The following is a 13,454-nucleotide window of genomic DNA, read 5'->3' as shown; positions in this document are numbered from 1 at the left end:
CCATAGACTTACATAGGTCTGTACGACACGCGTGAAAAGCACGTGCGTCGCATGGACGTATATCACGCTCGTGTAAACGAGGCCTAATGCTGCAGTTCTGTTGCGTTTTTAAAGGAAAAAATTGATGGACATAGTTTTCACCTGTGTTGAAGTTTGTTAGGCGCTTCCTGTATAGTGGTCATTACAATGAATTGCAGAACTGTTAGGGTATGTTCACACGCTTAACAAAAAACGTCTGAAAATACGGAGCCGATTTCAGAGAAAACAGCCTCTGATTTTCAGGTGTTTTTGAAGCTGAAAATGAAATTTGGAGCTTCTTTTGAGGCGTTTTTTGAGGCGTTTTTCATAGTGTTCAATGGAAAATCCACTCCAAAAAAACGCCTCAAGTGACCTGCTGCTTCTTTTTACGCTCCGTTTTTTGACAGCGATGCGTAAAATAAAGGCTCGTTGGAACAGAACATCATAATTCCCATTGAAAGCAATGGGCAGATGTTTGTAGGCGTAATAAGAGGCGTATTACGCCTGAAAACACTGCGTGTGAACATACCCTAAGCAAAATCGCAAGCAGTCCAGCAACAACTTTGGCAGCGCGGTCTTTAACTGCATGCGGTCGGATATTATGAACATGCAGTTAACTGCACAACAAACACATTGTAATATAATAGCAGCCGTCTGTCCATAACACATTTCACCATTGACTTCGATTGAAAAATGACTTTCTGCAGTTTAAAAACGCAACATAAACGCACCGTGACCGCACCGTGTGGCCTTACCCGAAGACTTGGTCAGAAGCCAAAAAATACGCTCAAGAAATATCTCGCAATACTCTCTATGCTATAAGCAATAGAAAATGGTGTATCTGCGGACATTTAACCATCCTGAGGCCTCATGCACACGACCGTAAAAACTCCCGTTATTACGGGTCGTAATTACGACCCGTAATAACGGGCTCATAGACTTCTATTGGCGACGGGTGCCTTCCCGTTTTCTCACGGGAAGGTGCTCGTGCCGTTGAAAAAGATAGAACATGACCTATTTCAGGCCGTAATAACGGCACGGACAGTCCATAGAAGTCTATGGAGCTCCCGTAATGACGGGTGGCTACATGTGTGCACCCGTCATTACGGCAGCGTTGCTAAGCGACGTCAGTAAATAGTCACTGTCCAGGGAGCTGAAAGAGTTAACTGATTGGCAGTAACTCTTTCAGCACCCTGGACAGTGACTACCGATCAGTATAAACCTCTAAAAAATAAAAATAAAAGACTTTCATACTTACCGACAACTTCCTGCTTCCTCCAGTCCGGTCTCCCGCCCGTTGCCTTGGTGACGCGTCCCTCTCGACATCCGGCCCGACGTCCTGGATGACGTTTCAGGCCATGTGACCGCTGCAGCCAATCACAGGTCAATCACAGGCTGCAGCGGTCACATGGACTGCCGCGTCATCCAGGGATGTCGGGCTGGATGTGAAGAGAGGAAGCGTCACCAAGACAACGGCCGGGTAAGTATGAATTTCTTTAACTTTTATTACAGAAAAGGCTGTCCCTTCTCTCTATCCTGCACGGATAGAGAGAAGGGGCTGCCGATTAGTGCAGTGCTATTTTGCCGCCAAAAACGTGCCCGTAAATACGGGTGGAATACGGGTGACACCGGACCCATATTTACGGGCACGGGTTCGTAAATACTGGTGCAAAACGGGTGGAATACTTGTGACACCGGACCCGTATTTACGCCAGTATTTACGGGTGGGAAAAAATACGGTCGTGTGTATGAGGCCTGAGGGTGTTTTCAGAGGTTTTGGACAATTGTGGACATTCAGGTGTTTGTTTTTTTTAAAAATATGGCATACTGATGCATTCTGGGCAAAAAAATTATGCTAATTAGTCAGTCTTCCACAGACTGAACTCTGAGCAAGTTTTAAGAACAATTGTCTGGATAAGGGCCTGTTCACATCTGCAATGGAGGCCGAAAATACAGGAATTAGCGCAGTGTGAGACTTTATTGTTTTCAGGAAAATCACGGACACCCCGACGTAACGCGATAAAGAAAATGGGCACCATCAGCTGACGGTGGTGTCCGTCGTACAACAGATATACCGCCTCCGGTATTTTCGTTCTGCTTCTCTGATGGAGCAGAGCACTGGGACGACCAACGCAGGTGTGAACCTGCTCTAAAACCCTTAGGGCATGTCATTGTTTTTATTTTATTTTTTATTCTGATAGCGTTACAATTTTATCCTTGTTGGGATATTCTTATATTGGTCTGCTCAAGGTGAAGAGCATCAAATTGACCCCTTTTAGATTTAAAAATGGTCAGCAGCCTTTGAAAATAAAATTCTTCTGAAATATCTAAGCTTGGGAGTGTGTAAAATGCGTGCTGCACACATTGCTCATGTTTTGTGTTTTTAATGCGGAGCCAGTTTTGCAGCCATTCCATAATAGTTTAAAAATTGTTGCTGCTGCTCTTGATATGGATTTTATACGAAACAATTGATTTACCGTCTATTTACATTACTATGCTATTACGTTTACATAGCCGGAATTGCTATGTTTTCACACAAAATCCGTTCTTTTTACTTTCTTTTAACTTTTGTGACCTTTACCCAATTGTTGCAGTCCTCTCATTTGCAAAAACCATATGAAATTAACCTGATGGAGGAACTTACACTGAAGGGAGTAACGCAATACTATGCCTATGTGACAGAAAGGCAAAAAGTTCACTGCCTGAATACACTTTTTTCAAGGGTAAGTATCAATGTGCAGCGTTAACCATTGTCATTCCTTTTTTGTGTGAAGATGTATGTGTAGTTTCACTTTACCTTTTTCAGTGATACGATCACTGTTGAGGTCTTGAATTTGCATACTGGTAATAGAAGTAAAAGTAACTGCATGTTGTAACGGTTCTAAAACCACCTTTTGCTTCCTGTTTGTACAGTGAGCGTAATGCATGTATACGATCTGTATTAATGCAATTATTTATGTAGTAGAGCTGAGGTGTAAGGAACTTAAAGCCTAGGCACCACACCTTTCTTTTTTCAACTGTGTCTTAGTAAAAGTGGTGCTTTGATGTGGCAAAAACTGCTTCTACCATGCTTTTGTTGGCACGGGTGTGAAGGATGAGTGCATATAGAGCCTCTTCATTGTGACCCAGTAAACATTTTGATGGAAATCTGTCACCACAAATGTGCTCTTGAGTAGAAGTCTTCTATCAGGTGCCCTTAGAAACAACCCAGTGTGCCATGTGTGTTTGAGTGTCCTGATCAGCTGATTGGACAAGCGGTACCTGAAGCACTGTGTATCTGGTTAAAGGGAATGTGTTGCCCGAAAAACATGTTTTTTTAAAAAAAATTAAACATTTAGTGTGTGGGTGATTAAACATTGTTCAAATTTTTTTTATTTTTTTGCACGAGTCCAGGAAATATTATAAATTATTTCTAATTTATAATACTACCCATTTTTGGTCACTAGATGGAGCTGTTCCCAAAATTGCAGCATTGCAACGTTGGGTTAAAAGCCCTCGCTCTAGTGAGCTCTCAGCATTCCCCCCTCCTTTATCCTGGCTAGTGCCGGGATAAACGAGGGGTTTGAAAGGTTTAACCTCCTACACTGTGTGTCGCCATTTTTTGAGGTAACCCACAGTGTAGTAGGTTTACATACAGTAGTAAACACACACAAACACTAACATACATTGAAATCTCTTACCTGCTCCTGCCGCCGCGGCTCCCTCCGGCCCGTCCGCTCCCTTTGCTGCCGCTGTTCCATGTGCACAAGTCCGGAAGCCGCGACCGGAAGTAGTAATATTACTGTCCGGCCGCGACTTCCGGTCCACAGGAAAATGGCGCCGGACGGCGCCAATTTCGAATAGGACTGTGTGGGAGCGGCGCATGCGCAGTTCCCACACAGACGCCGTACACGGCAGTCAATGGGACGGGAGCCGTTCGCAGTCCCTATGGGACTGTGGCTGCCGTATTCCATGTCTGTGTGTGTCGTTAATCGACACACACAGAAATGGAACAAAAAATGGCAGCCCCCATAGTCAAGAAAAAGTGTAAAAATAAGAAACAGTAAAACACAAACACACAAATGAAAATAAACGTTTATATTAAGGCACTAACATCTTTAACATATAAAAAAATTATTTGTGATGACACTGTTCCTTTAAGCTGAATGCTTAACCCGTTAGTGACCGGCCCATCGTGTTTCTACGTCGGTCACTAACGGGCCTTATTCCGATGCCATAGACTTTTTACGTTGCGGCATCGGAATACGTTTACAGAGCAGGGAGCTGTCAAATCTCCCTGCTCTCAGCTGCTAAAGGCAGCTGAGGGCTGGGAGCGTCCCTGCTCTGCCGTGTGAGATCGCTATTAGTATCGATCTCACACGTTTAACCCCTCAGATGCGGTGCTCAATAGCGAGCACCGCATCTGAGTGGTTTTGGAGAGAGGGAGGGAGCTCCCTCTCGCCCCCACCGACACCCGGCGATACGATCGCTGAGTGTCTGCGATGGCAGCCGGGGGCCTAATAAAGGCCCCCAGGTCTGCCTGTAGTGTATGCCTGCTAGGTCATGCCTCTGGCATGACCTAGCAGATGCCAGTCCGTTTTAAACGGACAGGCATAATACACTGCAATACAAAAGTATTGCAGTGTATTATAAATATAATCGCATATTATAGTCCCCTAGTGGGACTAGTAAAAAAGTTTAATAAAGTTAATTAAAAAAAAAATTTGAAAAATAATGAAAAACCCAGCTTTTCCCCTTACACAATGCTTTACTATTAAAAAACCAAAATAAAGTAAAAAAGTTACACATATTTGGTATCGCCGCATCCGTAACGACCCCGACTATAAATCTATTACCGTATATGTCGGCGTATAAGACGACTGGGTGTATAAGACGACCCCCAACTTTTACCCTTAAAATATAGAATTTAAGATATACTCACCATTTCGTGCAGGAGCGCTTCACTATGGCCATCGGCGGCAGGACCCAGGACTCTCTGTCTCTTTGAACTCGCGCATGCGCAGATAGGCTGCTTCATCGCGCGAGATCTGAGAGGCAGGGAATGAGAGGAAAGGGCGGGCCAGAGCATCTTACAGAGATGTTCCCTGGCGGCTAATACCGGCTTCCCTCAGATCCGTGGCGGATTCCGTGCATCCCGGGAGCCTGTGTACCGGACTTCAGGCTCACAAGGTAACACACAACCTGTGTGTAGACAATATGTAGACTAGGGATGTCACGATACCAGAATTTGGACTTCGATACCGATACTTCGTTTAGTATTGCGATTTCGATACCAATTTCGATACTTTTGCCAACAGTAATAAAAAAAAAATTCTTCCGTTTTCTGATGTGAGGCGCGACGTGTGATGATGAATTTTGAACGCGCCTCACATTAATAGTAATTAATACCATCATGTTTCTCAGTCATAATGGGTTAATGTGCGAGGTACGTGATGGGGTTAATTACTATTAATGTGAGGAACATGGAGGTTAAATTCATCGCACCTCGCGCCTCACATTAATAAGTGAATGAAAGCCGTGTTTATTTCATTTTTTTACAGCGTACACATCATAAATGATGCAAAAACATTGTTGTCCGCGCCATTACTGAATGTGTGTATTTTATGTATTGAGACTTATTTTAATGTTTATTGTAAAAAAAGGTGAAGGTGTATTTTTTTACAATTTAACAATACTTTGTTTTTACTTTATTTTTAAACTTTAATGTACTGATATATATCAGATATGTGCCAGTACATTAACCTGTGGACGGATAATACACAGGCAGTTGTTAGGACATACTTGGGTATGTCCTAACAACATGAAATATGGTAAGACAGCCCTGGGGTCCGTCAATAGACCCTGGGCTGTCTGCCCATATATGGTATGGCCCTCGATCGCGTCACAGGAATTCCCTGTGACGCGATCCAGGGGCATCCCCCCTTCTCACTTTCCCCTGAATGCTGCAGTCAGCTGTGATCGCAGCATTCAGGGGAATAACGGCGGAGATGAGAGGTTTCTCTGATCTCCGCCGTTATAGAGCGGGGCTGCGGCTGTGTAATACAGCCATTGCCCCGCTCCTGACAGGAAGTGCGCGCGCGGTCAGCATGAGGTGATGCGGCCGGCGCTGCACTAATGAGCGGCAGTTCAGGCACTGAAGACAGAACATGGGGGTGTTTTGTAGCGCGCCCGCCATGTTCTGTCTCCAGTGCCGCCGCTCATTAGTGCAGCGCTGGCCGCATTGCATCATCCTGACCCCGCGAACTTATCATGACTCAGGAGCGGGGCTGTGGCTGAATTACACAGCCGCAGCCGCGCTCCCATACATTCATGTGTATTATACTGAGCTGTGCGGCTGCAACGTGCATCCCTAATGTAGACAATATCCGGCATATAAGACGACCCCACACTTTTGACATTTTTTTAAGTGTGTAAAAAGTCGTCTTGTATGCCGATATATACGGTACATTATTTAACCCACACGGTGAACGCCATATAAAAAATTAATAAAAAACTATGGAAAAATTGCTGTTTTCTGTGAATACTGACTTTAAAAAAATGTGATAAAAAGTGATCAAAAAGTCGCATCTACTCCAAAATGGTACCAATAAAAACTACAAGTCTTCCCGCAAAAAAAAAGCCCTCATACAACCGCATCGGCGAAAAAATAAAAACGTTACGGCTCTTCAAATATGGAGACACAAAAACAAATCATTTAGAAAAAAAAGCGTTTTTACTGTGTAAAAGTAGTAAAACATACAAAAACTATACAAATTTGGTATCGTTGCAATCGTAACAACCCGCTGAATAAAGTTACTGTGTTATTTATACCACACGGTAAACGGCGTAGATTTAGGACGCAAAAAAAGTGGCGAAATTTCAGATTTTTTTTCTATTCCCCCCCCAAAAAAAAAGTTAATAAAAGTTAATCAATAAATATGTACCTAAAAATGGTGCTATTAAAAAATACAACTTGTCCCGCAAAAAAAAAACCAAGACCTTATACAGCTATGTCGACGCAAAAATGAAAGAGTTCTAGCTCTTGGAATACGACGATGGAAAAACGTAAAAAATAGCTTGGTCATTAAGGTCCAAAATAGGCTGGTCATTAAGGGGTTGTCCGGGCAGGTGATGGCTTTTCATACTGATGACCTATCCACAGTATATGATCTACACCCGGACACAGCACTGATCAGCTACCTCTGGGCAGCAGATGTTATGTAGGGGTGGTGTCTGAAGAAGATGGCGCCGAGGATCGTGGCAGGTGGGGAGTTTGACTGGGACGAGACACCTGTCAAACCGTAATGCAGGTATCCTAAGGCAATCTCAGGGCAGACCGAAACCTCCCATGGAGCAGAAGGGCATTGGATATGAATTGACAGCTTCACGTGTCGGCCGCAACAGTATAAATATTCAGCATTATCTGTATGTAGATACCATAGCGGCCGTACTGCAACTCTGCTCCTATTCACTTGACTAGGAGCAGAGCTTGCAGCATGGCTGCTATATTGTGACCGGGAGCCATCTGCTTCAGGCATCGACGTCCGGTGCCCGGAGGCAGCCAGAGAGGCTGATCTGTCTTGGTGTCAGACCACGACCGATAATATACTGGTGGCTTGTCCTGTGGATTGGTCAGAAGTATGAAAAACCATCCTGTACCTAGACAACCCCTTTAACATACAAGATTTTCTTTATTAGCAGCAATTTGAGCATTTGTTGTCCTAAGTTAAAGGTATCTGTCCTGGGGAAGATTTTTAGTATGAACACAAACTGTTTAATGCATGTGCCCGGTCTTTAGTGCATGCTTAACCCCTTGCCGATATTTGACTTAACAATGTCATGGTCAGCAAGGGGTTCCTGCAGTTTGCGGTAAAGTTATGGCATGGTGATGGCGCAGGCTCAGAAGCTATATTTTTTTAGGCTGACGTCCTACTATAACAGATGGGATTGAAGCTGGCTCCTATTCCAGAGGTTTAATGAGTTAGATGCCATGGTCAATGCGAACTGGCATTTTAGTGACTGACAGAGGGGGCGGGGGCTCCCTCTGAACCCAATCACCTCCCATGCGAGCTTTGGCAGCCAGGAACAATAACAATGGCTTCCTGGTCTGCCATGTAAGTAGTACAACGGACATATGTAGTGCAGTGTATTATACCAGCGATCAGGCAGTTGTTCCTTCAAGTCCCCTAGTGAGACCAAAAAAGTTTTATAAAAAGTCAAGTAATAAAAATAAGCAGCCTTTTTTCAGTCGTCCAGTTTTTTTTTTTGTTTTTTTTTATTGAGAAATTTTACAAACCATACACGTTTGGCATTGCCGCATCCATAACAACCGTGTCTATAAAAATATCTTGTTTGTTCCTTGTGGTGAAAGCTGTTAAAAGAAATAGGCAACTAAGGTGCTTTTTTTATTGGTCATCTTTCCTCCAAAAAAAAGTTGAATAAAGTCATCAAAAATGTTCATGTACCCCAAAATGGTACCAATAGAAGAAAAAAAGCCATTACAAAGCTCCTTTTGACAGAAAATAAAAGCGCTATGCCTCTTTGATTAAGACCCTGTGGTGTTCAAATGCTCACTTACATCCCTAGATGAGGGGGTCTAGTTTTTTGGATGGGGTCACTTCTCAGGAGTTTCCACTTCACTGGTACCTCAGGGACTCTGCAAATGTGACATGGCACCCAGAAACCATTGCCACAAATTCTTCAGGGCAAATGGCGCTCCTTCCCTTTGAAGCCCTACCCTGTGCCCAAACAGCGGTTTACAACCACATATGGGGTATTACCGTATTCAGTAGAAATTGCTTTGCAAATGTTGGGGTGCTTTTTCTCCTTTGAGAAATTGAGCTAAAGCTACCTCTTGGGGGGGGAAAAAAATGTAATCTTTCATTTTAATCTTTCGGAAGGTCAACACTGGCTGCAGCGGCAAGGAGTTAAGGTCTTTTGCATACCTTACCAGTGGAGTAAAACAAAACTAGCAAGGGTGGTAAAAAAAATTTGTCGCCGACAGGGACTAGATTTTGTTCTTGTAAATGTAGCCTAAGGCTCTATTCACTTCTGCGTTGGGGTCCCGTTCTAACGTTCCGCTGGAGGTTTCCATCAGAGCGGGACCCTGAGCAGACACAAACTGACACCGACGGAAGCCAGAGGTTTCCATCACCATTGATTTTAATGGTGACGGAGCCGGTGCCCGTGGTTTGTCTGTTGTGCACCGGACCCATAGTTTTGCCGGAAGCAATAGCGTAGTCGACTATGCTATTGCTTCCGGCAAAACTACTGGTCCAGTGCACAACAGACACAAACGGAAACCGCGGGCAACGGCTCCATCATGATTGAAAACAATGGTAATGGAAACCTCTGATTTCAGTCTGTCAGTTTGTGTGTGTTGAGGAAACCGCTCTGATGGAAACCTCCAACGGAACGTCAGAACGGGACCCCAATGCAGATGTGAACAGAGCCACTTTAGGAACACCAAAGTTTAAATGATCAACAAAATACTGGCAATAGAATACCTGTCATGCTTTCATTCCCTTCCTTTTTCCGGTTTTAGTTTTCACTTTGTGATGTAACTTCAAACAAGACAAACATTCTGCAGGTTTTTGCTGGGGGCATTTATTTTGTCACCCTCTAAAGCCCTGTTCACACACACTTTTTTTGCTGCAAAAAAAGGCCCAAATTGACTCCCATTGATTTCAACGGGAGGTGGAGGCATTTTTTAACCGCGAGCAAAAAACGCTTGCGGAAAAAGAATAGACATGCCCTATCTTGAGGCGTTTCCACCTCCAAAAACCCCATTGAAATCAATGGGAGACTGAAGTAAACGTGTGGTTTTTTTTTAACGCTTTTTTTGGTTTACTTAGCCTCAAACGCGTGTGGTGCAAAACCACTTAAAAAAAAAATTGCCTGCAAAAAAACTCAGTGGGAACATACCCGAATGGTTAGAGCACAGGAACAATAGATCTAGGAAAAGGGGTTGGAGATTAGACTGCTTTTTGTTCTTACTAATACCTCTTCGTCTGAATGCTGGGGGCCCCAACGATGGGACCTTCACCGGTTTGCAAGAAGAGCTCCTCAACCCCCATGTTCCGTCACACTTCCAGTACCGTTATCAGAGCTGTCTCTTGTAACAAGCCAAGCATTTTATTCCATCACATGAGCAGGACCACTTTGATCCACTTGAAATAAACTGTGAAGGTTCCCATCGAATGACCATAAGCAGGAATTTTTTAAACCGTGAAGAACTGATGCATAAAGTACATTTGAAAATATTAACTTTTCATTATACTCTACAATGAATAACCTTTCTTTGCAGACACCGGATTATCTCTTTTCAATCTGGTTCTGCGACATGAGTGATTATTGATGAGCAGAATTAGCAGAGTTAAAAATGGGACAACTATCCTGGTTACCGCATGCTGCATAGTGCTTGAATGCAATAATTTGTTGCTTTTATTCATATTCTGAAACGACATGAGAGCTGTATCTGAATTCTCATATCACCGATAACTGTATAATGCAATTTATTTTATAGCTCCAGATAAACCAGTCAATAATCTTCTGCAACTCCTCTCAGCGGGTGGAGCTGCTGGCCAAGAAAATCTCCCAGTTGGGCTATTCCTGCTTCTATATCCATGCTAAGATGAGACAGGTTTGTAAATGTTAAAGTGTTTCATTACAATAACTGCTTTTAAAGGTTTGGTTGCCTGTAAAAGGTATCGCTGGGAAGCCCCACCCCACCCCCTGATCACAAGGACGAGGCTCCCAAGCAGCAGTCACTTGTTCACACTACCGCTCTAATCCTTGCGTATGGGACTGACAGCCGAGTACAGTGCTCTGCTGTTTTCATCAGCCTCATAGACATTAACTAGAGCGGTAGTAGTGGTGATTGCTGCTCCATTTAAATAGGGGACACAGGACCCTTGTGGTCAATGGGACCCCAGCGACCATACATTTATCACCTATCCTGTGGATAGGTGATAAAGGACTTCACCCATGAAAAACATCCGGGGACCAAAAATTGCATTAATATATTTGTGAAACTAAGTAACTTACTAATATATACATTAATTTAAAATAAAATGGTACAGTTCAAACGTCATGAATTATTCAGGAAGTGCTGGAGCTTTTCTAATAATGACGCTCCGACACTGCCCCATGTGACTGAGCTCTTGTTTCATGTGCTGTTCATGAACATGACCGCAAGGGGCTGTCACATTGCCTATTGCTGGGAGTCTTTGCTCGGGACTCAAGCCCTGCTCCCGACGTCCATATTTGGTCAATTCATGGGTTTCCTATCTCTGGAGTCCCCACTTCCTAGCTATAAGCACTCTAGCTAAGTGTAGCAATCTAGTGGTAAGGATAGTTTGTCTCCCGCTATAGTTGCTTTCCTTCAACTCTGATGTGCAATTAAGAATAGCGAGAATCGGGGATTTAGGGATATTTCTACCAACATGGTTTCCAATTTCCTCAAAGATATTATCGCAATTTTTTTTTATAGCAGATCATGTCCATATTACGTGGGGACTCCACAATTATGCCGACGTCCCTGTTCATATGGACAGTGACGTCGGCAGCAGTACTGGAGTCCCCGAGTCTGGAACTCTAGTACTGCTCTGCCGACGTCATTGTCCATATATGGACAGTGACGTCGGCAGAAGTTGTGGAGTCCAGCATCAGCTGATGCTTTGGTCGGGGACTCCAGTTATAGGAAACCCCTGATTTGACCAAATATGGACTGCTGCAGTCCCGAGCAATGCGCTTGCTGATGCTCTGCTTGTGACTCCGCAATGGGCTGTCACATTGTCTATTGCTGAGTCATGTTCATGAACAGCACATTAAGCAAGAGCTCAGTCACATGGGGCTGTGTCGGAGCATCATTATTAGAAAAGCTCCAGCACTTCCTGAATAATTCATGAGGTTTGACATTTAGTACAGAATTTTTAATTAACGTATATTAGTACGTTACTCAGCAATTTTTGGTCCCCGGATAACCCCTTTAAGTAAATGTTAGACAAGTGTCCTTTTACCGTTTTTTTTTTTTTGTTTTTTTTTTAAGTATGGAAAATCCACTTAGATCAATAAAGAAATCAATCACAACCTAATGTTTGCCACGCAGGTAGCCGAGAAAAGATTTTCTGTATATTCGGTTCTGTTAGTGATAATTTACATGATTAGTGAAGTGTTTGCTGTACATAATGCTGTTGCACTTTTTTTCCGCAGGAGCACAGGAATAGAGTTTTCCATGATTTCAGAAATGGATTGTGCCGTAACCTTGTTTGCACTGGTAATAGAGATTTCCTGCCCCTCACCCAGTTTTACTTTAAAACTGCTGTTTCTTTACCGTAACGAACACCCTTGATTTTTATTTCTTTTTTTTCTCACCAGATTTGTTTACCCGTGGTATTGATATCCAAGCTGTGAATGTGGTGATAAACTTTGACTTTCCAAAGTTGGCAGAGACCTATCTTCATCGCATAGGCAGATCAGGTGAGAATAAGTTATACACAGTAATCTAGTTTTATATTCCAACGGGTAAGACAAAAAGCTTTGTAATAATATGCTATGACAGATTTGATGCATATGGTGAAGCTTTTCAACATATTAGGCATATGCACATCACCGTATTTTGGGATCATATGTAGTTGTGTTAATCGGGATCCAATGTTAGCCAATTCGGCTGACTTATGTGTGTGGCCAGTTTTCGTCTGTATTTCACCTATTAACGTGTGTGCCCTGAAACTTCTTGGGAAACCTCACTAAAGGGGTTTTTCCCACGAGGGACATTTATGACATCCACAGGATTTGTCATAAATGTCAGATTCAGGTCCCACCTGCACCGATCTCTAGAACGAGGCCCTAAACCCCTGAATTTCCGACGAAGGTGAGCTACACTGTTTTCGTAACTCCTGACCATAAAGTCCTGAAGGGGCCCGGAGTCCGCGATGGCAGACAAAGCTAGAACCGGGTTTAGGGGGTCCCGTTCTAGAGATGGGTGTGCGGGTCCCAGAGGTGGGACCCGCATCTATCTGACATTTGACGACAACTGTGGATATGTCATAAACGTCCCTCGTGGGAAAACCCCCTTTAAATAATACTCTTTATATTTTGGTCTCCTTTCTCAAATTTATATTCAGACAAATTAAAGTCTACGCTAATTTAGTGATCAGTTCTTTTTAAGAGCTGCACATTGAGCAGTCAGTCTGAGGAGATGACTGTCCCTCTGCGGGTATGTTGACACGGCTTATTTTCAGTTGTTTTCCCCGAATAATGGCTGAAAATACATAGGCTGAACGCATCCAAACGTCTGCCCACTGATTTCGATGGGAAAAATGGCATTCCTTTCCCACAGGGAATTTCTACATGCAGTTTTTAAAAACGGCGGGTAAAAAAGTGCATGTCACTTCTTGAGCCGTTTTTGGAGCATTTCTTCATTGTCACAATAAAAAGACGGCCGTAAAAAACGC

At 43.4% G+C, this 13,454-nt stretch overlaps 1 protein-coding gene across 4 annotated transcripts in view; it reads left to right on the top strand.

Moving 5' to 3' along the window:
* Positions 1-13,454, top strand: part of DDX6 (DEAD-box helicase 6) — a 60,063-nt gene that overhangs the window by 42,003 nt on the left and 4,606 nt on the right. For all 4 annotated transcript variants that reach the window (XM_075840117.1, XM_075840120.1, XM_075840119.1 and 1 more), the window contains exons 9-12: positions 2,613-2,741; positions 10,523-10,639; positions 12,211-12,274; positions 12,376-12,477. In XM_075840117.1, coding sequence (XP_075696232.1) covers positions 2,613-2,741; positions 10,523-10,639; positions 12,211-12,274; positions 12,376-12,477 — 412 coding nt within the window. The remainder of the gene's footprint in view (positions 1-2,612; positions 2,742-10,522; positions 10,640-12,210; positions 12,275-12,375; positions 12,478-13,454) is intronic.

This window comes from Rhinoderma darwinii, chromosome 10, assembly GCF_050947455.1.
Source record: "Rhinoderma darwinii isolate aRhiDar2 chromosome 10, aRhiDar2.hap1, whole genome shotgun sequence".
Lineage (NCBI taxonomy): Eukaryota > Metazoa > Chordata > Amphibia > Anura > Rhinodermatidae > Rhinoderma > Rhinoderma darwinii.
The sequence above is the reverse complement of the archived record's forward strand: the minus strand, read 5'-3'. Positions and strand labels throughout refer to the sequence as shown.